Source organism: Lactuca serriola, chromosome 9 (genome assembly GCF_051521515.1).
Source record: "Lactuca serriola cultivar US96UC23 chromosome 9, Lser_US96UC23_V15, whole genome shotgun sequence".
Lineage (NCBI taxonomy): Eukaryota > Viridiplantae > Streptophyta > Magnoliopsida > Asterales > Asteraceae > Lactuca > Lactuca serriola.
Window position 1 is genome coordinate 169,823,128 of NC_136416.1, and position 24,507 is coordinate 169,847,634.

The following is a 24,507-nucleotide window of genomic DNA, read 5'->3' on the forward strand; positions in this document are numbered from 1 at the left end:
GCGTACTAGATTTTGCTCCCGTCCCAAGTCGTTGAGCGTACGTTGAGCGTACGCTGAGCGTATGAGGTGTACGTCGAGCGTACGCGACCAGCATGCAGTTTGGAGTTTCGGACCCTTTTGGACTTTGGGACTTTGATCATGGGCTTGGATCAATTTTTTGGGCTTATTCGTTTAAGTGAGGTTTTATTTTATTAAGATGGTAATTATTTATTGGGTTGCCTTGTTGGGCCTAGGATTGTGGTTTTGGGCCTCAATGGGCCCAATGGGCTTGGACCATTAGTGGGCTTGTTTAGTTGGACCGTTTTTGGACCTAGTGCTTAGGGTTTAGCCCTGGATAATTATTGAGTACGGTTTGGTCGCTTGGTTTAGTTCGTGGAGCCGGTTTGCAGCAGCTGCAACAGTTATAGGATTTGTCTGTCAATTGAGGTGAGTCTCATCACTGTACTATGGGTCGAAGGCACCAATACCGGCCCATTTGGTTTATTTAAACTAGGAAGACCAGTGGGAGTCCCTTGGCATTTGTATGAAAGATCAAGAGGTGGCTCCTGGCAATCTGTATGCAAGACCAGAGTTTGGACTCTGGCAGGTAATTAGATAAGTAGTGGTACATTGTATGCTAGTTGTCTTTGTGATGCTTACATGGAAGACCAAGAGGTGGCTCCTGGCACTTGTCTGTACGACCTAGGGTTTTAGACCTCGGCCTGGCAAAAAAGACTATGATATGGCTCGTGGCATAATGAAAAGACTACGGTTGGCACATAGCACGTCCTATTGTATGTTGATATGTATGACTCGTATGTTATGTATGATATGTGGTATTTTGGAAACTCACTAAGCTTTGTGCTTACAGTTTGTGGTTTATGGTTTCAGGTACTGTCGATTCGTAAGGGAAGGGCCCGGCTTGATCACAGTGCATACACCCGTGTTTTCCGCAACTTGTGGTTCTAAGAATGTACTCTGATAATTTTTTATTTGAAATACTTCTAAATGTTTGAATAAAGAAAACTGTGTGTTTTAATTATAATAAAAATAAAATTTTTATCCTGTTATTTTCGGGACGTTATAGCCAGAGATCATCTAGAAATTTTGTCCAAGGGTGATTGGATAAGAGATAAGGCAATTTGATTATTATACTTATTAATCTAGGCCTTATCCCAAAAACTCTAGCTTTCGCCCCAAGTTTCAGTCAGCTATATAAAAGGTCTTATACCTTCATATTTCGTAAACTCCCTATTCTCTAGAGATAGCCGAAATTTTGATTACTTCTCTCCTCTCTCTTCAAGTATCCTAGCTACTAGGTTTGGGTGTGAACCATTATAGACAAAAAGTATGTGCGTCCAATTTTTTTAGCAGACATAGACTTGCCTTTTTTCAAGTCTACAGACATTTTCTTGATAAACAAAATGCATAATTTAAAGCTTACAAACTTTAAATATTATTTTATGTCTTTACAAATTCTCATATATATATATATATATATATATATATATATATATATATATATATATATATATATATATATTGGGTTAGGTTCATGTGAGACGGCCTAATTTTGTGAGACCGTGAGACGCATTTTTTTTATTTTTATTTATTTTTATTTTTTTTAAATTTATTTTAATTAATTTAAATTCCGAAAATAATATTTAAATAAAGAATTTTTGGATTTTTCCATTTATTTTGCATTTTAAAATTATTTTTTAAAATATGTACAGTGTAATATTCTATTAGAATATTTCACGTATTTTTCAAAAAAAATGGATTTTTTTTAAATTTTTTTTAGTTAATTCAAGTTCCAAAAATAACATTTAAAAAAAGAATTTTTAGATTTTTCCATTTATTTTGCATTTTAAAATTATTTTTTAGAATATGCCAGTGTAATATTCTATTAGAATATTTCACGTATTTTTCAAAAAATAAAACGGGATTTTTTTTATTTTTTTTATTTTATTATTTTTTTAGTTAATTCAGGTTCCGAAAATAATATTTAAAAAAGAGTTTTTGGATTTTTCCATTTATTTTGCATTTTAAAACTATTTTTAGATTTAGTCTCACGGTCTCACAAAATTAGAATGGTCTCAAATGAACCTAAACATATATATATATATATATATATATATATATATATATATATATATATATATATATATATATATATATATATATACAGAGAGAGAGAGAGAGAGAGAGAGAGAGAGCTAGGTTATAATGTAGATGGTAAGTATTATGTGGATGTAGGAATGAATGTGGACCAAGTTTTTAAAATACACATTCTAATAAAATACATATTTTGATTGAATACAAATTCTGACAAAATACATATTCTGATTGAATGAACATTTTGAAGACTAACAAATTTTTGAACCATGAGTTGAAAAATAACAACATTCTTAAAGAATAATCATCTATTATTAATATTATTGAAGAATCTAAGGTCCAAAAATAAAAAAAATAAAAAAATAGTTTTTATTGTTACATTCTATAAAAATACAATGTCATTTTTTGAATCTTTGCTACGTTCTATAAGAATACAAGCTTTATAGTAAGTCATTTTTGAAAAAAATATTCATTCTATAATGACTAAACTGCAAATTTGGTCCTCGTGATTATTAAAAAAGTGTGGATGCAGTCCAAAAAGTTTCCAACTTGCACCACCAGTCCAAAATCACAAACTTTCTGCGGATTTGGTCCCTGAACAACTTGAAATGACTCTTTTACCCTTTTCATTTGTTTTTTGCATTTTTTTAAAACCATTTTAAATACTTTATTAAAATAAAAATAAAAATAAAAGAATTAGGCCTATCCACCCTACCCCCATCGATGCCCCTCATCTCTCTCTCTCTCTCTCTCTCTCTCTCTCCTATCATTTTCATCCTTCTAGTCTCTAACATAGATCTGTTAATCGCCTCGTTTTTTTAACTTCATCCCAATTGGTCCCTTTGCAATAATAATGATTGTTTATTTGGAAATCTATGAAGAATACGAAGGATGTAGATGTAATTTTGTCCCCGGTAAATCCTACGATCTACCATGGTTTCTTTTCATGAATCTCCCAAATCATCGTCTTCTGATTAACGTCATTTCTCGGTGTATAGTAGTGATCAGTTGAATTGCATCGATTGGCATGCTTATCAGAGGATTCGAATGAGAGTGACTTGAATCAATTGCAAAACCTGAAATCAGAGCCTTGCATCGGGTTTTTACAATTGTCATCTCACCTCCTACATGCCCTTCTTCACTATAATCATCACTAAACATACTCTATGATGGATATATTGAGGCAAATGAAGAAAAGCTTGAGACATTATGACGAGCCCTAATTTTTGACTTGTTCTTAAGGGCCCTAATTTCATTGATGGTGGTGGTCTAGAATTGCTGAATAAATCGTACCCACAACCATCATCTTGACAGGTCGACAACCTTCACCACCAGCTATTTGATGTAGCCAAAATACCACAATGGTTGTTAATACAGATGGGTTGAAAATCGATCCATACATATGGGTTGCTTTTAGAGATTGATTTGACTGATCGTTCATACAAATGGGGTTTCTGAGAGATCGATTCTCTCTGTGTGTGGGATTTGTCGGAGAGATCAAGAGATGTGTATATGTGTGTTATGGCGTGTTGGTTCAGGAAGAGAGAGAGAGAGAGAGAGAGAGAGAGAGAGAGAGAGAAAGAGAAAAGTCAAAGAGAGAGAAGGGGATAGGGTTGGTTGATTTCCTTTTTTTCTTATTTTTAAATTAAAACAATGTTAAAGCAAATATAAAAAATGGAAAAAATAAGTTAAAAGGGCAAAATCATCCTTTTAGTTTTTTCAAGGACCAAAACCACAAAACATTTTTAATTTTGGGACCAAAATCACAGAAAATCCTTCATTTTGGACCTTCTATGCAAGTCTAAAACTTTTTAGACCCTATCCACAGTTTTTATGAAACCACAAGGACCAATTTTGCAGTTTTGTCTTCTATAAGAATATAGTCATTCATGAAAGATTCTTTATTCTCATTCTTCCTAGAAGGGAGTTTATTTCTTTTGACTTTAGATCTTCAACTAACGAGTAAACAAAGACTTGTATTAAAAAAAACAGAAATAAGCATGAGAATAAGATTATACAAATAACATGACTATTGTATTATGATGTGCTTAAAACCAAATTTTGTTCAAGCAAAAGAAATCAAGATATTTGAAAATTAAAGAGACAAAAAAAGACTAAGGTATTGTTTGTTTTTTCTGAGGCAAAATATCCGCAGTTTGCGGACCACATCTATATACCTCTGTAGTAGAAAAGGTGGACCAAACGTCCGCAGTCTGAAAAAAGAAGACTGTTTGTTTTTTTAACATCTGCGGACTACTAAAATAAACTTATTTTTTTTAAACTTCAAAGTGATTTTTTAATATTTTTATGACTTTGTTATAAATAATTAACGAATCTAGATCAACGGTTATGTATTATTATATAAAAAATTAAAAAAAATGGTATTAATTAACATATATATTTGATAAAAACCAACAACTTTGGTTGCAAAGTTATAACTAAACATTATAATTAGTGATCAAAGAATTTGATACATAAATCGATGGAAATAAACTTCGATTTTTTCAATTAAATCCATTAAAAACATACCACAAATATTTTGTCGAGAAATTGACGATACTGTATTAAATAATGTTTTACAAAATTTGGCAAAAAAATATAAGAATATATTATGATTTTTTTTCATATTTATATAAACAACTTCAACGACTATTATTGTAATAAATCTTTATTTATAAATCTGTCAAAAATATCATGTTTGTATCGTCGAACGTTTTTTTTTTAAGTTTTGTAAATTTTTTTTTTCAAATTGTTTATAATTAATAAAGTTGGAAAAAATATAAATTAAAAAAAACTTTAAAAAAAATAAAGATATATATATATATATATATATATATATATATATATATATATATATATATATATATATATATATATATGTTTTTTTAGGCTAGAAGATGTTAGAAGACTCTGGTCCACATCTATTCCAAGAAGAGGACGCGTAGACATTTTTAGGTCTGCAGTGTTCAAAAAAACAAACTTTCTGCGAAGGTTAATGTCTGCGCGTGGTCTGCGCGACGCAGACAGAAGAGGCTACGTAGATCTGCAGACAAAAAACAAACACTACCTAAATCACATACATTAAACTTAGGATTAAAAATATAGAGAAATGCTTGTAGAGTTTAAGCGGAGAATAAGGGACCAACCTTGTTTGTAGATATTTTGAATTGACTATCACTATTGAATTCTCATTTGTGAATACTAAATCAACCCTTCGGAACTTAGAACTAAAAAGAAAAGAAATAGACAAATGCTTGTATCAATTTTATATCCTACAAACTCATTTCAAATCGATTAGAGAATATCACTTACAAAAGTCGATTTCAAATAATAAACGGATTTCACAGATGAGAAGAAAAGCAATAAAATCGATTTCAAAAAAATCAATTTTTGAGAAGAAAGAAATTGATTTCCGAGATGGAGAAAATCAATTTTTGAAAGTAAAGTCATGTTTTGAGAAGAAAGAAAATCGATATGATCGACAATGGCGGAGGAACTCACGATACTGATGGAGGCTGAAGCATTGTTGGAGACACACGTCGATTGAAAGAGCCCTGGAGGATTGGTTCCCGCCTCCCGGTTCTAATTTCGATTTTGAAGTTGTTCCCTACGACGATCTTGTCATCTTCGAACGCATATCAATTGAACGAGCTCTGGAGGGTTGGTTCCCGATTCTGATTTTCAATTTTGAATCCGTTCACTCCGACGATCTTGACATCTTTGATGGAAGCGGGACGCGATTTTGTGGGTGTGGATGAAAGAGACGGTAGGGTTTTAAATAAAGTAATTTTCCTAAATTAAAGGGTAGATGATTTAATTAATTATTTATTAAAATTAAAAAATACTTGACCCAAATTAATCCCTACATTCACACAATATTTGTTAATCCACATTTGAACCTCTCTCTCTCTCTCTCTCTCTCTCTATCTCTCTCTCTCTCTCTCTCTCTATATATATATATATATATATATATATATATATATATATATATATATATATATATATATATCCAATCTAATATTTTAATTAAAACCAAATTAATCTTTAAAAGCTTGGAATATTCAAAGTCATTTTATAAAAGCTTTCGAGGAATATATATTCAAAGTGTAAAAACATATAAATAAATAGACAAAAGTTATAAACCTATGATATTTAATATAAATATGAACGTAAATTAAGTATATAAAAGCAAACATTTTATGATGTTAATATCGGTGCAAATTATTTGATGCTATTAACTTTATTATTTAAACGACATAATATTATTTTGACCGACCCGACCCGATACCTATTTTGTAATAGATAACCAATTTTTTAACTACGCAATAAATAAGCAAACAATAACAAATAATCTTATGCAATCAACTTGACTTTCATCTATTTAAGGATTTTGATAATACATCATTTTTTTATTACTTCTTAATCATCTGTTTGAATTTTCTTATAAATGGTTTCATGTATATAGGTTTTTTTGCGATTAACACCTTTTTATGATGATTTTTCATGGATGGTTTCATGAATTTTCTCTAAAATATCATTTAAAAAAATGGTTTGAATCAACTAATTTGTTCTATTTATGCATGAAGATTGTTTTGAATTTACAGTTTAGTTTTTTATATAAATTATAGATAACTATTGTAAAAGGTAATTGAGAAAAACAATTAAGTTAAAGAAAATTGTTCTTTAAATTTCAGTTTATTTTAGCAGTCTGTAGACTTTAAAAACAAATAGTTTTTTTCTTGCAAATTGTATACATTTGGTCTACATCTTCTTTTACAAATGTGTGCAGATGTGGTTCATAGATTGCATATATTTTACCTCTTAAAAAACATATTCTTAGTTACAAAACTATTATGTACATAACTTATCATTAAAATCTCTTTGATGTTCAAAAACTATCATTATAGCGAGGTATTGTAGATAAATATTGATTTGAAATATATTGATTTAATACGTAGTTTTGGACTTTTATTTAATGTGTAACTGTGTAAAGTAATCTAACATACATGGTTTTGTGCTAAATTTTGATAAGCACGGTCCCATAAATGTAGTCTTCATTTATGGGTTTCCAACTCAAATATGAAGGGGCAAATGAAAGGTTGTTTTGGGTCTTTAATCGAAGCTGGGACTAGGTATGGAAAAGTTCAATCAACGTCCTTCCATACAATTATGATTTACCCTCTCGACTTAGAACATCTTTGACCGAAGATAACACTGAAATAAGTGGTATTTTAATTGATCTGTGACCTACAAATGAATGGTATCACTTATGCACAAGAGATACATTTTAGATGTGTTATATACCGAATATAAGTCAATAATTATGTATTAGATCTGTATCAGTTACATAGATGTCAAATAATTATGTATTAGATCTGTATCAGTTATATAGATGTCAAATCAACATTTACCTACAATATTAGGTCATAATGGAAGCTTTTGAACAATTAGAATAGTTTAATGGTAAATCATTTACAATAAATTGTTTAGTGAATAAATGTGTACAACCCTAAAATAACATAAAACCTTTCAAGGACGATAGTCATTTTGTGCAGTTTAAACAGTGAGATTAGCAAAATCATGTTGGTTTTAATTTCTATCTCGCCTTTTAATTTGTCTCTTTATACTTTTCTTATAATCATATATGATCATGAAAGATCAAACTAACTTCTGGACAAACTTGGTAAACAAATAATAATAGTTTGATTTTATAATTTTCAACTAACTTACATATAATTCTAAATATTATTTGTCACTTTGTTTGCGTTAGATATTATAATGATCGGATATAATAATTCTTACTTTATAGTATCGTGTCTAGAAAACAAGATGTATTTGAGTGGTGATCATACTTACGACCAAATCGGTTTTAAGCCGATGATGTATTCGGTAATCGGTACCCAACAGTGTTTTTTTAACAACTGTTAAAGTTAAAATATATGATATTAAATTTGAGTCAATTCCATCGTATAGTGCTTCATATGTGGTAAATTATGGAATGTTTGATTTTGTACTTTATATTTTTTTTATTATAAATATTTAGATCTAATGCCTCATTTATTCTGCAACCTTTTATATCCATGGACCATGGGTCTGGTGGCAGCCACCCAACGCGGTTTTTAAGTTGTTTTTGAATACCGTTTGCTGAGTGAGACATTTTTCTTTCCTTTTAATTTTATTTATTACTTCCCAAATATATTGTAATCGAATTTATTTTTAGATATGTTTGAATTGGCTATAGATCATTTACGATACAAATTTCATTTGATCCCCAATAAAAAGATAATACAACCCACGTATTAGAATGAATGTAATGATGAAAGGTAATTTACTAAAAGTAAACCGAAAAAGTTATACTTGTAGTTATATAAAGCAGTTAAAACTTAACCCAAAATCGAAACCGAACAGTATGGTGTGGTTTAAATTTTTAAAAAGCCGCAAATTTCAACCCGGTTAAGTTTTATACTGTATATTGCACCGTAAAAACTGAAATAACCGCATTATTATTTATTATACATATTGAATTTATATATTATTTATTTAATAAAAATATTGTCAAAAAATACCATTTTTATTTTTCAGTGGTGATTATTTAACTATTATGCATATTGGTTGAATGAAATAAAGCAACTATAACATAATAAAATGCAACTTGCAAGAATAAAATTGGTCAAAATAGTGGTTATTTGCAACAAAAATCTATAAATAAATGAAGTCGACGAAATTCTGCAAATAAAAGAAAGTCAACTGAAAAATCTGGTTTGGACATGAAACCGTATCATTTTAACCATTTTAACTGTAAAACCGCATCAGCTCATTTTTCGGTTAAAAACTAAAACTACACCGAAATAACCGTAAAACCACACATAATCAAAACTGTAAATTTTGGTTTTTCCCTATAGATAACTGCAACTTGCAGTTTGTGATTCGGTTTGGCCCAAAAACCGCAATGAACTGCACCGTACTCACCTTACCGCATTGAATGCAAAAATAAATAGTATTACGATATGTTTTATAAATCTAGCTGGAAACTTTTTGTTTATGTAGAAATGTTTGATAAAATTATATGTATATTTTTTAAAAATATAAATTGACATAAAATATAAGTGTACGTGTCCTTCCTACAAAGTTTTGATAGTAAGTTTTACACTTGGACTTGATATGGGCCTAGTTTTAAATGAGTTCATATCAAGTTAAAAGCTAAAAATATATAGAAGCTGGTTCAAATAATTGGATTATGATTTTTTTTTATTTGAAGTAAAAGCTTTATGTCCATAGTCCCGAAAAAATCTTTTTCTTTAATTCAAGATTTTTATTAAAAGGTATAAACTAAAATCTACTCTTTGTCAAAGATACACTAATATTCAAAAGATAATTTGGCCAAAACTCATAATTTTTTTTGGTTTTAAACAGAATCAATCATATTATATATTTTACCATTAATTAAAGAATTGTTCATTAATCTTAGGGAAGATAGATACCATTCTAGAAAGCAATCAATCCAACATAATTTGATATTATATATTATCACTTTTCCTATCCATAAAATGTCTTTTCATATACTGTTTTTAAGATGTTAAAGATATCTAATTGTCATGAGTTTGTCGATTCTTCTAATAATTTTAAAAGAGCACCACCATTAGTGGCGAAGGGGACGGGTGATTGAGGAGGACTTTTGGTGGAAAAGAATAAGCAACAACGGTCGTCACCATGCACCCGCCGCACATGCATTTGTCAACATATGTTGCTATCAAATTGCATCTATCAACCATCATTTGCCTTTTCTTTGTTTGTTGTCGAAAAGTTTTGGATTTGTAGCATCACATCAAAATGATAGTTACATGTTTGAGCATTTGATTTATTTGTTGTGGGAGCCATTTAAATCTCTTCTAAAGAAAAGTTTTGTTGTATTCAATTATCTATAGGACGGTGGAATGGATGTTTGGCCGAAAAAAATGATTTTTTAAAAGCTTAAATTTTTATTCTTTTTCTAAAAGGATTTGTTCATAAAAAACATTTTCCGTTTTAAACTTTTTTTTTACAAAATAATTCTATGTTATTTCATAAATGGAGTGGCCATTTGACAAAGTTGGATTGGGTTTATTCCATAAAATACTCTATACTTTTGTATTCTGTTTTTTTTTTTTTGGTACCTAATTTTTTTTTCAAAATAAACCTAACTTTAACATATTCATTGTTATTTCATTAATGGAGTCGGTTACCAATAGGTATCAATATATCTCACTCACTCACATGCGTCTCAAACATTCGATCACCTCAAGTCATTTAGTTGGATAATATGTTTCAACCGCGAAGTTGGTTTAAAAACTCCATAACAACAAACCAATTTCTTCTAATGTGTCATTTTTAGCGTAATTTCACTATGGTTATGATTTCCCCTGTAGAGCATCAATCTTTCTTCACCAAGGTTTCATGTTAGAGTTATAATTCCACATACATACAACGCAAGTTCTTAAAAGGTCAACATGACAATCATCATCTTCATTTCTAGTGAAAGGTATAACTCCTTGATTCTTCATATGTGGCATTAGAAAGGAAACTAATGTTCTGTTTAGGTATAACTCCTTGATTCTTCATATTTAGTCCTTAATGATTAATACCTATTGACTAATGTCTCGATAGGTTCCTAATGATCTCATGACACCTACGAACTTTTTGTTACTTCATAATTGATTTCGATTCCAATATGTGCAAAGGGTGACCTAAAACCAAAAGTATGAAAATGGTGGAATTCTAAATAACATCAACATTGATGAATCTTAATGTATGAAATGAAGTATGTGAGGTAGTGACAGTTAAATGAATAAAGTGATTGAAAGTAATCATAGACACACACACACAAATCCCACATAATAAAGATACAAAGTTAGGTTATAACATACAGCGTATGAAATTTGACTATAACCTAGCACCTACAAAAGTCACGATTTCATCTCTAGGCAGGAATGGGAATGGGAATACAGAAGGAGGAGCTGAGAGGTGGAGGGGAAACACAGACCAAGTGGGGCCCAGCTGGGTTGCAACTAATATTACCCTCACCAATGTCCGGTAACTCCAGTTGTGGGGGCCGCATGTACCCAGCAACCAATGGCACGCATAGGATTGAAATCTCTATTCGTGAACCTGTATACATTAAGTTTATTTTTAGACAACAAGGTTTCAAAATCAAGATATAAAATTTATTAATTTATTAAATGTTGAGATATTGAAAGAGGATTTGGATTATAAAAGGTTAGTAGTACCTTGCTTTGTGGAGAGAGGTGCATGGCCTCGCTTCCTCCCAGCAATCATCCAGTTTTCAGAATTTGCGTTTATTTCATATACTACCTCATCCTGTTCGCAAATCAAATATATGATTTAAGTGATTTTTACTTTTTTATTGCCAAAAAAAAAAAAAAAAGTAAAAATTTTAGAAACTTACGTATTGTTCGTCCTCGAGATACTTCAACCTTTCAACTCGCCACTTCATAGTAAAAAGCTGGCCGACTCTAAGGCCTTCTGGAGGAAGGGGAAGAAAACCAACTGCCAAACAAGGTTCCAACACTGGTCTTTGTAAAACAAGAGCACTCTTAAAAGTCAACATCTGTGAAGACTCATCCTCAAACATAGGAGTATGCGATCCATGATTTCTATCCCCAGATATTTTATATTTTATATTTAATATCGTATCACTATCAGGATTCATATCTTTCGCTTCATCTGTAAAAAAAAAAGAGAGATTGATTATTTTTTCTAAAGATGAGTGATAAAATGAGAAATAAAATAATGCTTGCCATTTGTGGGTAGGGATATAGTGAACAAGATTCCGGCTCTTGATGTAGAAGGAACTACAAGTGGAAAGAAGGCGGATGTTGGTCTTCCATTACTTTGACTTTCACCAGCAAGGGTAAAACCGTCTTTTAGGTCCAGCCAAGAATCGTGTATGGTTAAGTTAGCCTTCACTTGTGAGTGGAGTATCACCTGGGAATGTGAGTAAATAATTATTATTATTTTTTTTTTTTGCATTTAACCCTAACAAGACTTGAGATCAATATACCTGCAAAAGCAAGGTGCCATCACTGCATTTATCTGCTACACGTGTGCTGACATGGAATGGGTTGGTGAAGTGAACAGCTATAGTCCTACAAATAATGGCAAAAATGTTGATATTTTCACTACATTTGGGACTGAAAATCGAATTAAATTATTAAAAACTGAAAACCTATCAAATTTTTGATTGCGTGATACACCAAATTCAAGTTTCAAAGCTACAGTCCTTAATCCATCCACAACACTCGGTCTTCCGGACGAAACTGCCCCTACAAGAAAGAAATAACTATAGATTATTAAAAGAGAAACACATTGATAATATTAATAAGATTGAATTACATTTTTAGTCCCTGAGTACAGCTGATTTTTGCAATTTTGGTCCAAAAAATAAAGTCATTTTACTTGGAAAAGGAATCAAAAACCTCAAATAAGGACCAACATTGTAAGAAAAAGAATCGGGGCCAAAATTGAAAAAATCAGCTATACTCAGGGACCAAAAAAGTAATTTATTCTAACTCTAATAATAATAACAAATGAACCTGCAGATGTTCCTCTTGCAAGTCCTTCATTAATGGCACGAACAGGAACCCATAAAACACTCTCTATATTACTTGCCCAGTCAGGTAACTCTATGCTACCATTCTTCAAGGTTAATTTCGTAATTTCCTTAACAGAATCATTATTGTTCTTTTTATCCTCTAATCCGTATTTCTCCATTTCAATGGGAAATGACTCTTCGATCCTCAATCCAGGACCAGTATCAATATGTAAAGCAGCTCCTTTTAGGGAATAATTTATTGGTTTGACAATTATACCCACCCATTGAGGCTCATTCATTAACAATGCAGATGACACTGCTGCAGCAAGATCAACAAGTGCCCTTGGTTTGAATACCTAAAGTTCATAAACAAAACACATTATATCATAAAACTGTAAAATGACCAATATACCCCTGTAAGTACATCCAAGTTGAAGAGTAGAATTAGTTTTAGTATTATCACCTTAAGAATTGGTCTAGTTGGCTTCTCGTAACTCATAAGATCATCACTTTCAGCGGGACCACCTCTGGAGAATCCATGAGACCTAAAGCGTAAATGACCAATTTGCCCTGTAAGTACGCCCAAGACATAGGAACCTGTTTGCTGAGGGGGTAACGAAAGTGTAATTGTGTTTCTCCCAGGGTTTAGTATTGTAGCACCCGAGCTCCTGATTGTCTAAATATTGAAAGAAAGAAAAAAATCAGAATTTACTCTTTTTACTCAAAATTAAGAAAAAAGAAAATACCTTAACACCTTCATCAGCATTACTAGTAGCTGTCAAGGTAAGACTGAGTGAGTCAAGAGTGATGTCATCAGGAAAGCCACTCCATAAAGTTACACTCAGATTCCCTGGATCGCCATCACAGAGCTCTAATGGTGGACCAGAGTTCCCAGAAAAAGTAATTAATGATGACACATCTAGAGGGACAGGATTGTCCATTTCACCATGTGCAAGACGAACAACTTCTGATTGAAAAGATTCACGTTCTTTTTTCAAAAACAGATTTTTATCAAGAGAGAGTAATCTCACACAAGATGATAAGTAACCAGCTTGATCATTAAGTATTTTTTGACACTCAGCTAAATCAGGAAGCACATCAGCTAACAAATCCTCCCACCCTTCACCAGAATAAAGAGCACACACTTTTTCATATGACTTTTTTGCTAAATCGTATTCACCATGTTTGAAGCAAACAGCAGCAATTTCACCATCAAGAACAACCCCGTGTCTTTTCCACCATGAATGATGATAGTTTTCAGCAGCAGACTTTGAAAGTTCTAGATACTTTTTCTGAAAACACAAATCATGAATGCTATGAGAAAAGAAACAGTCAAACATCATACAATGCTGAGGTGGACTTGGACATGCACCTCAAAATCTGCTAAAGATGAGAATGATGTCCATAACCCATGATCAGATATTGTCTTTTTGAGAGCATGTTCAGCAGCAACAAAGATTTCTGCAAGTTTCATAGGTCGATCAATTGAGCTTTCAAAGTTTCCTGGTGTAGAATTGGTTCTTGACATGGATGTTGGTTGTAATTTGGGAGATGGAGATAACGAGCTGGAATTATATGATAAGTGGATCAGAGTGCCATTTTTTTTACATGTATAACAAAATAAGGTTTTTGATATTTACCATGTTTGGTCCAAAACTCAAAACCGTTTTTCGATTTTAGTCCTTAGGAAAAGGTTTCATATCTATTTTCTCCCTGAAACCTTGAAAGAAGGACCAGAATATATACAGAACCTTGAAATAAGGAGAAATTTTGAAAAAAGTTTCGATTTTTGACTAAACACGGTAAAAATCAAAAAGCACAGGGACCATTTTTGTAACTATAAAAGTACAGTTTTCCATACCCATCAAACAGTTCAAACATATTTCCAGCAGAAAGAGAAGCTCTTCGCCTATTAGCTTCTCTCAAAAGAAACGAAGGCTCAAGAGGTAGTGGCTTCCTTTGAATACCAAAATGTTTGACCCTTGGAGTAGCTTGAAGAATCATCTATATAATATAATGTCAATTAAGTCAGATATTAACTTTCTTTGTTTATTATTAAACATAATATAAGATATATATATGCATACCTTCTCTTTAGCAAGAACTTCAGATGCTGCATCAGAAGGAACAGAAGGCCAAACTGCTGGTTTAGGCCATGGTAGCATGCTAAGTGAAGCACTGTTTACAAAATTAAATAAATAATTTTTATGGCGAATAAATTACAAAGTTGAAAGCAATTTACAGGAAAAAAGTTGAGTGGCTAGGCTACCTGTTGACTGGACTTCTTTCTATAGCAGAACCATAACCAAGTAAATATGCAAGTCTCATGAACTGACAAATTCAAGAATAAACTTTCAATAAATTAGACAAAAAAAAAAAAGTAGGTTGATATGTTGTTTTATAAGTTATAACCTCTTTACCTTAGCTCTACATAGAGAATATAGTTCCCCACGTACACGATAATATTCTTTTTCTATCTCGGGTCCCACAAGTCCATTGCTATAATGAGCAGCAGTTGCATTGACTAAACTCAAGCAAGAAGTTATAATCCAAACTTCACGTATACAAAAGGGTAAAATACTCTGGACAATAGAAAGAAATGTAATCAGAAAAAAACCAAGTTGTCAGTTTAGAAAATATGTATTAATACTCACTGAAGTGAATGTCAGACCTCATGAAGAGCCAATGCTTTTGAGAAGCTAATAACAAATGAATACCCTCTTGATGCAACCTCAAATGGACGATTTAGCTTGAACAGTAGCTGCAAATGTTTTCCTCTTAGTGAAATCATATACAAGCAATAAACCTGTTACATGTTTATACATGCAACAAAGCATAAAGATTACCTTTGCTTGACAAGCAAATAGATATTGTCTAAATTCAAATTCTCTAAAGGAATCATCTTGAACTATTTGTGTCAATGGTTTTTTTCCAGGGTTTAATAATGCAGCTTGATCATCTCCATGCTCCATTCCTCCAAAGTCCCTTTGCTTTCCTGCTATGTTAACTAATCACATTTCACAAATAAAGTTACTAAATCCACATTTGTTAAAAAAAGTTCAATATACAACCAAAAAAAAAAAAAACACCTGTTTCCAAGTAGCAAAGCTCTAGTTCATCATATTCACGTAATGAATCTTCATGTAGATGAGCCATCTCAAACATGAATGCCAAACTTTCCTGTATTTGAAAATAATAATTTAAAGGGAATCCAAGATCAATAAATTTTCAACAGATATAAAAATCTTGGGTACCTTTAAGATGAAGAAGTTACAGAAGCTCCAAACTGGTTTGAATCTTTGTTCACTGAGTTTACGGATTTCTTCTTCATAGAATTGTATACGTTTATCAAGAGTGTTTCGAATGCACTCAGTGATTTTAGATTCCAAATCTTCCCAGAAAGTTGTTTCAGGTCCATGCATATCCAATTTACAGCACCTGTTACAATTACAAATTTACAATGACAGTTTATCTTTTATTCTTTCCCTTTTTTTGTATTGAAATCAAGATACATTTATTAAGATATAGCAAATTTACCTTTCCCTCTTCTTTGAGCTAAAATCAACTTCAAGTTTGGCATAAACTTTTTTAGCCATTTTGCTTGCTTGATCATTGTGGGGTGGAGCTCTAGACACAAAGACAATAAACCACTCTCGCTCATCATTTTGCACGATTAATTTCAAACGAGGTTTTAGGATTGTCTTGAACTCATCCAGATCCTGTTGATGAGGTGATAACAATTTCATTTGTGTTGTTGAATTTAACAGATTAATAGAAATATTTAACCAAAGTGAAAGATGAAGTATCAGTTACCTCACAAGTCACAAGGACCACGGTTGCATATGGTTCTCTGAATGAAAATAAGAATTGTTCTTGAGGGAATCTACTGCGGAGCCTTGAATCTGTTGTTAGTATGTATTCAGCTGGCAGATTATCCACTAATAAGGGATTACGGGTTTTGTTATTCAATGTAGCTCTTCTTATTGGAAGTCGATCCTCAAATCCCTTCTTGACTAAGGGCCACAAATCACTCACATCTTCAACTGTGATCAATTAAATAAGAGATTTTGAGATTTCAACATTCAGATATAACTCATAAGCTATGACGATATGGAAAATTTATAGCCAAAAACTGAAATATATGCATGAATATTCAGTTCGAAAGAACTAGGTCTGAATTTAGAAGAGAAATGTTCGCTTAAATTATGCGATTGAGGAAACTCCAAGTACTAATGGAGGTAGTACATTTACATTTCCGCAATGTAAACAAAAACCATCAACAAAATAGTAATAATTTGATCTACATGATTTATATTTCTATCAGTTGAATACAAACGCATGTTTCAAATGTAAATTAGGGCTACGAATAATAAAGGATGGACGGATTAATCAACTATACCAGCAATGACGACGCGTTCACAAGAATTCTTGATCGACAGAAACTGAGCTAGGAAATTCGCCATGTAGGTGATCGATCTGCCGCAATCATACGGAAATCAGTGGATCCAAAGGGCGTATGTCAACTGGGGTGGTTGAAATTGGTCGTAAACAGTCAAATTAAAACCCCTTCAGTGTGATTTTAGAGTATAGCGATTTGATCGGCTCTTTTTCCGTCATTGTCGGGATTCATCTGATCTCATGCTTGTTTATTGCACCTCTGGTGACCTCCGTGTGATCTAAAGCTGATTGGGTGTGTAGTTTGTAATCAACTTCAGTTTTGGCTGTAAATATTAAAATTTTGTACCAATAGTTACTATTTATGTATCCATGATGTTTATTTTAGGAATGTTTGGAAAGAATGAATATTTAAAATGTCTGAATTTTTTAGAGTTTATGAATTTTTAACAAATTTTTAAATATTGTTTGGTTAGAACCTCTAAATTATTGTGTTGAATTATGAAAATGACCAGTTTACCATTTTATATTATTTTTTCTGAATAATAATAATAAAAAAAGTTAAACACCATACAAAATCCAAATTAATATAAATCAAAATTTATCTTCATTAATCTGTAATGATCTTTGAGAGATCAATTTACAAAAATAACAATCATTTTTTGTATGTCTCTAAGGGTTTCAAAGTTAAAATCTTCCTATTCTAATAAAATGATAGTTTTATTCTCCTTTTGACATGTGTCATTTTATTAAACTTCTTAATTAATGCATGTTTTATTCTTCTTTTGCCATGTGTCACCATATTAGGTCTACTAATTAATACTTGCAACATGTCAACCTATTGATTATTATTTTAAATTTTAAATTTTCCACTCTATCTACATTAAATTAATAGCATTAAAATAAAATTAATACAAATTATAAAGTGATAATCTCACATATTTATTTAAAATCAATAATTATAGTTTTATATAACTAAAAAATCTCCTAATTAATAATTTATTTAAAATAATTGATTAATAACTTTGAATTTTCACTAAAAAAAACTTAATTTTGTAACCGTGGTTCACACGAATTATAAACTAGTACAACATATTTGACATTGAAGGTCAAATTTTTTCCCACTGAGTTATGAGCTTTGATCTTTTAAGATAGGGTATACTTTAATTTCAGCTTTGAGTCTTCAATATATCTGTATCCAACTAGTGAACTAAAAACTTTCTACTTCGTGCACACTTAAGAAATAACCATACAATTTATCACTCTTTTATCAACAAAAAATTAACCAAAACTTTTAAGCACAATTCAATATAAATCATACATTTAAGCAAGAAATTACCCATTAGCAACAGGTACACGATTTAATAATCAAAGCTCCTAACGAAAATTTCAGAATCCAACTTCATAATTGTTTCAAGTATCAAGATTTCAGCATCAGGTTATCAAACAGATTTCAAGAATCGCCCACATTAAACATTTTAAGAGACTGAAATTGATGCTCTTAATAACAGCTTTATCATAATTTATACATACATCAACACTTAAAACCCAATCCAAATCTGTTAGAAGCAAAACATTCAAGAAAAAACAAATTCAAACATTTATAATTAGATTTCTGATTTCACCATTTCAATAGTTTGAAACCACATATGAATTCAGGAAAAAAAACATAAGAAAATCACGAATTCAACATCAGATTGCAAACCACACATGAATTAAGAAATAAAGGAAAAGAAAAAAAAAACAAATTTTCTATAAAAACAGGAAAAAAATCGAGTTTCAGGGGGGAACACAACAGATGGAGCGGAGGTGTTTGTGTGCATTGATGAGAAGAGAGAATCGGAGGAGGCGTGAGTTTGAGGAGAAAAAAAAACCGATTCATTGACCAATTCATTCATAAAAACAGAAAAAAATCGAGTTTCGGGGGGAAAGAAGGAAGAAGAACGAACCTGGATTGTCGGAGTTGAAGGACGCGTTGTTGTAGGCGTCGGAGGAGAAGGCGGCGGCGTCGGAGGCGTCGTCACAGGCGGTTGATTATTGGAGTTCGGTGAGGGAGAAGAAGCGGGTGAGAAGGAGGAGAAGGGGGCGAGAAAGAGAGTACGCGTTTTGGGGTTAAGGGCATAGTGTCACGAGTCGGTGTTCTAGAATCTTCCAGACCGATCAAGAAGATGGTAGAACAAGTAATAATCTACCATAAGTCCCTAGAACGATCTAGAATTCTCTAGGATGCAAAAGTATAGAATAGAATTGTGTAGAACTTTGTATAGATAAGGATCTTGTAAGAACAATCTAGAATACTCGGGAATGTACGAAATCTAGAGACTTCCCTTTGAGGAGGTGTAGGATGCCTATAAATAGGAGGAGGACTCATTTGTCCAAGGCATCCAAGAAGTTCTCTTGTAAGAAGTAAAGTTGTATAAAGAAGCTCTTTTCTTAGAAGTGTTTCTTGTCGTTTCTCTTGCTTCCTTTAATCGTTAATACATCTAAGCGATCGAAGTTAGCCTGACTTAGTCGGAGAAAATACTAAGTGGCGCACGGTGATTGAAGCATCCCGTGACACGTGGTATCAGAGCCAGGTTGTTCGTACAAGCAAGAGATCATGACTACGGAAGCAGGAAGTAGTGAAGTCGCAAACGTGCCCCCTGTCGTCGAGGGGAAAGGAAGAAAATCCAGGAAGAGGGACCAATCGATAGATGCCTTGGCAAGCTTAGAGAACAAGCTTACAAGGACGAAGATTAACGTCGGTGAGATCCTTGAATGGAAGGATACCGTCGATCAGTTCGTTGCCGAGATAAGTGACACGAGCTATGGATTGAAGGAGACCATCGGTGTCATCAAGGAAGAAGTCCTTGGACTTATTAACACCCTGCAGAATGAGTTCCGTGAGAAGGTAGCTACTCTAGAAGCCGAAGTAAAGTTGTGCAAAGCCGCAATTGCTGGAGGAGCAAGTACAAAGATGACGCCACATGTCGATGCACCTAAACCCCTGAAGTACAAAGGTAAGCGTGACCCTAAACTTCTTGAAGAATTTTTCTGGTCCGTAGAATGTTATTTCAATGCAATCGGGGTAAAGGACGATAAGCCCAAAATAGACACGGCTGTCCTATACCTATGTGAGAATGCTGCCCTATGGTGGAGGCGGAAGCATAATGACATAGAAAAAGGGCTATACACCATAGATACCTGGGATGAGTTCAAAAGGCAACTCAAGAAGCAGTTTTGTCCCCACAACGCAGAAGATGTAGCAATGAAGAAGCTTCGGGGACTGAAACACATTGGGTCGATTAAAGATTATGTGGCAGAATTTACTGCTTTAATGCTGGAGTTGCCTGAATTACAAGAAAAAGACAAGTTATTTTATTTCCAAGATGGACTACAATCTTGGGCCTATAACGAGCTCAAGCGAAGGAATGTCCAAGATGTTGATGAAGCGATTGTTGTAGCGGAAGACCTTATGGACTTCCGAAGAGATGCACTGATTAGAAGGACTAGTGGGGGAGATAAAGTTGCGCCAAAGCCGTCACCAAGGGACAATAGACCCGCTGTCAAACCCTCAACTTTCAAGGGAAAGGCGATCGAAGGAGGGACTCATAAGGAGGTGAAGTGTTATTTATGTGACGGTCCCCATCTAATAAGAGATTGTCCCAAGAAGAAAAGTTTCAACGCCATGGTCTTTGAAGATGAACATGAAGAAAGGGACGAACAACAACTAAGCTCGATGCGTCTCCTCAACTCGGTGGCTAAGGAAGAGACAAAACCAAAGAAGGGAGGAGGTCTCATGTTCGTGAAGACTAAAATAAATGGAGAGGCAACTAAATCCCTAGTCGATACAGGTGCGTCTCATAACTTTCTTGCTGAAAATGAAGCCAAGAAAAGGAATATTCAATACACCAAGGAGATAGGCTGGCTGAAAGCAGTAAATTCCCCATCCGAACCCATCCTTGGTGTCGCCCACAATGTGCCCATTGAGATAGGAGGATGGACAGGAATCATAAACTTAACGGTAGTCCCTATGGATGATTACTGCATGGTGCTTGGGATGGAATTCCTAGACGAAGCCCGACCTTTTTCATTTGAAGATCAAACCATGCGCCTCACTAAGGGATCCTCGATTCACATCGTTCCCTTAGAAAGAAGCAAGGCAAATTCCCGTATCATTTCAGCCATGCAACTTAGCAAAGGCCTTCGGAGGGGCGAGGTGACATTCCTAGCCACATTAAAAGAAGAAGTCGATTTTCCAGAAATGGAGGTACCGAACAAAATCAAGAAAGTACTTGAGGAATTTAAAGAGGTAATGCCACCAGAATTACCCAAGAAACTACCACCACGAAGAGAGGTGGATCATGAGATAGAATTAGAACCAGGAGCAAGGCCACCAGCGTTGGGGCCTTACCGAATGGCACCACCAGAATTAGAAGAGCTAAGAAAACAGTTGAAGGAGTTACTAGACGCTGGCTTCATCAGACCTTCCAAAGCTCCATTTGGTGCCCCAGTATTGTTCCAAAGGAAACAAGATGGTAGTCTAAGAATGTGTATTGACTATCGAGCCTTGAATAAGGTAACCGTGAAGAACAAGTACCCAATCCCCTTAGTTGCCGATCTCTTCGATCGACTCACAAATGCTCGATGGTTCACAAAGTTAGATCTACGATCAGGGTATTAGCAAGTTCGCATAGCAACAGGAGATGAGCCAAAGACAACATGTGTGACCAGGTATGGATCGTTTGAGTTCTTGGTTATGCCCTTTGGACTCACAAACGCACCGGCCACATTTTGCACCCTCATGAACAAAATCTTCCACCCGTTCTTGGATAAGTTCGTAGTAGTGTATCTAGACGACATCGTAGTCTACTCAGAAACGTTGGAGGAACACGTGGAACATCTAAGATTGGTTTTTCAGTCATTAAAGGAAAACCAATTATATGTGAAGATGGAGAAATGCACTTTTGCCCAACCTGACGTAAGATTCCTTGGGCACAAGATTAAGGACGGGAGGATCTACATGGATGAAAGAAAAATAAAAGTAATTTCAGAATGGGGACCACCTAAGAACGTGTCCGAACTACGATCGTTCCTAGGTCTGGTCAATTATTATCGAAGATTCATATCAGAATACTCGGCACGGTCAACTCCACTAACTGATCTACTTAAAAAGAAGGTCGCATGGGAGTGGACGGATAAGTGTCAAGAAACGTTTGAGGAGCTAAAGAAGGCAGTCACGAAAGAACCAATTCTAGCATTACCCAATTACTCGAAGCCATTCCAGGTACAAACTGACGCCTCAGACTTTGCTATAGGCGGTGTTTTGTTACAAGAAGGTCATCCGGTGGCATACGAAAGTCGGAAACTTAATGAGACCGAGCGAAGGTATCTGATACATGATAAGGAGATGACAGCCATTATACATTGCCTTCGAGTATGGAGACACTATTTACTCGGGAATCGGTTTGTAATTCAAACTGACAATGTCGCTACAAGCTACTTTCAAAATCAGAAAAAACTAAGTCCCAAGCAAGCCCGTTGGCAAAATTTCTTGGTTGAGTTCGATTATGTCATGGAGTATAAGCCAGGGAAGGCAAATGTCATCGCCGATGCTCTAAGTCGGAAAGCAGAATTGGCAACCATCTCCCGGGTAACCTGCTCATTTACTGATCACATCAAAGAAGGAATAATCCATGACCCGTTAACAAAAAGCTTAATGGAGATGGCTAAAGAAGGGAAGACTCGAAAATTTTGGGTCAAAGATGGACTATTACTCACTGTCGGTAATCGAATGTATGTTCCGAAATGGGACAACTTAAGGAGAGAAGTCCTAAAAGAATGCCACGATTCAAAATGGGCAGGGCATCCTGGAACACACCGAACCATGGCAATTATAGAAAAGACTTACTACTGGCCAAGGATGAGGGACGATGTAGACGCCTATGTTCGGACATGTCTCGTATGCCAACAAGACAAGGTGGAACAGTCCAAGACAGCGCGGTTGTTAGAACCGTTGCCGATTGCGGAGCACCCTTGGGAAAGTATAACTTTGGATTTCATCTCGGCCTTACCTACATCCGAAGGTTATGGTTCCATCATGGTGGTCGTAGACCGTTTCTCCAAATACGGGACGTTCATTCCCGTGCCTAGAGATTGCACAGCCGAGGAAGCTGGTCGGTTATTCTTCAAACATGTGGCAAAGTATTGGGGACTCCCTCGGAGCATCATAAGTGATAGAGACCCTCGGTTTACTGGAAATTTTGGAGGGAATTATTTAAGCTCATGGGTTCCGAGCTCCACTTTTCGACCAGTTTCCACCCGCAAACTGATGGACAAACCGAGAGGGTGAATCATTTGCTGGAGATTTATCTAAGGCACTTTGTTAGTGCTAATCAACGGGATTGGGCTAAGTTAATTGATGTAGCCCAATTTTCTTATAATCTACAACGGAGCGAGGCTACCAGAAGAAGCCCTTTTGAAATCATCATGGGTCAACAACCTCTGACACCACAAGAACTAACTAGGGGGTATAAAGGCGCTAGTCCACCCGCATACAAGTTCGCTAAAAGGTGGAACGAAGAACTTGACATAGCAAGGTCTTACTTGAACAAAGTAGCCAAACGCATGAAGAAGTGGGCGGACAGAAACAGACAACCGCGTGAATTTATGGTTGGCGACGAAGTGATGGTGAAATTTCCCGAGAGAATGTTCAAGTCCACTCGACAAGTACACAAGGGCTTAACAAGAAGATATGAAGGGTCGTATCAAGTGATCCAAAAGGTCGGGACAAGATCATATAAGCTCGACTTAGCAACCCACTTAAAGGTCCACCCCGTATTCCATGTAAGTCTCCTTAAACCTTATAATCGAGATGAAGAAGACCCGTCTAGGAGTGAATCACAACGAGCTCCAGTTGCGAATGTGATCTCCTTTGACAAGGAAGTAGACGAAATTCTGGCCGATAGAATAATTCGCAAAAGAGGATCACCCAACTGGACCGAGTACTATGTTCGATGGAAGGGACAACCCGATACGGAATCCAGTTGGGAACGAGAACAAGACTTATGACAGTTCAGAGACAAGATCGAAGCATACAAGTCCAAGGCTTGATGGGGACGTCAAGGATTTCGGTGGGGGAGGGTGTCACGAGTCGGTGTTCTAGAATCTTCCAGACCGATCAAGAAGATGGTAGAACAAGTAATAATCTACCATAAGTCCCTAGAACGATCTAGAATTCTCTAGGATGCAAAAGTATAGAATAGAATTGTGTAGAACTTTGTATAGATAAGGATCTTGTAAGAACAATCTAGAATACTCGGGAATGTACGAAATCTAGAGACTTCCCTTTGAGGAGGTGTAGGATGCCTATATATAGGAGGAGGGCTCATTTGTCCAAGGCATCCAAGAAGTTCTCTTGTAAGAAGTAAAGTTGTATAAAGAAGCTCTTT

The 24,507-nt window shown here is 34.3% G+C and overlaps 2 protein-coding genes across 2 annotated transcripts; one reads left to right on the top strand and one right to left on the bottom strand.

Moving 5' to 3' along the window:
• Positions 1-10,910: 10,910 nt before the first annotated feature.
• CLUB (TRAPP II complex TRAPPC10/CLUB) lies at positions 10,911-17,395 on the bottom strand. Its single transcript, XM_079018630.1, has 21 exons — positions 17,082-17,395; positions 16,496-16,725; positions 16,220-16,401; positions 15,937-16,120; positions 15,772-15,862; positions 15,529-15,689; positions 15,354-15,443; positions 15,103-15,264; positions 14,952-15,013; positions 14,770-14,860; positions 14,544-14,686; positions 14,055-14,247; positions 13,429-13,974; positions 13,146-13,358; positions 12,684-13,038; positions 12,317-12,413; positions 12,152-12,236; positions 11,889-12,075; positions 11,537-11,814; positions 11,358-11,448; positions 10,911-11,238 (listed from the first exon to the last, which is right to left on the bottom strand). The coding sequence occupies exons 1-21, from the start codon at positions 17,143-17,145 to the stop codon at positions 11,051-11,053; spliced, it is 3,693 nt and encodes a 1,230-aa protein (XP_078874756.1). The 5' UTR covers positions 17,146-17,395; the 3' UTR covers positions 10,911-11,050.
• A 6,150-nt stretch (positions 17,396-23,545) lies between these two features.
• LOC145076287 (uncharacterized) lies at positions 23,546-24,127 on the top strand. The gene has a single exon (XM_079022219.1). It carries the CDS (start codon positions 23,546-23,548, stop codon positions 24,125-24,127), a length of 582 nt encoding a protein of 193 aa, XP_078878345.1.
• The last annotated feature ends 380 nt before the right edge of the window (positions 24,128-24,507 follow it).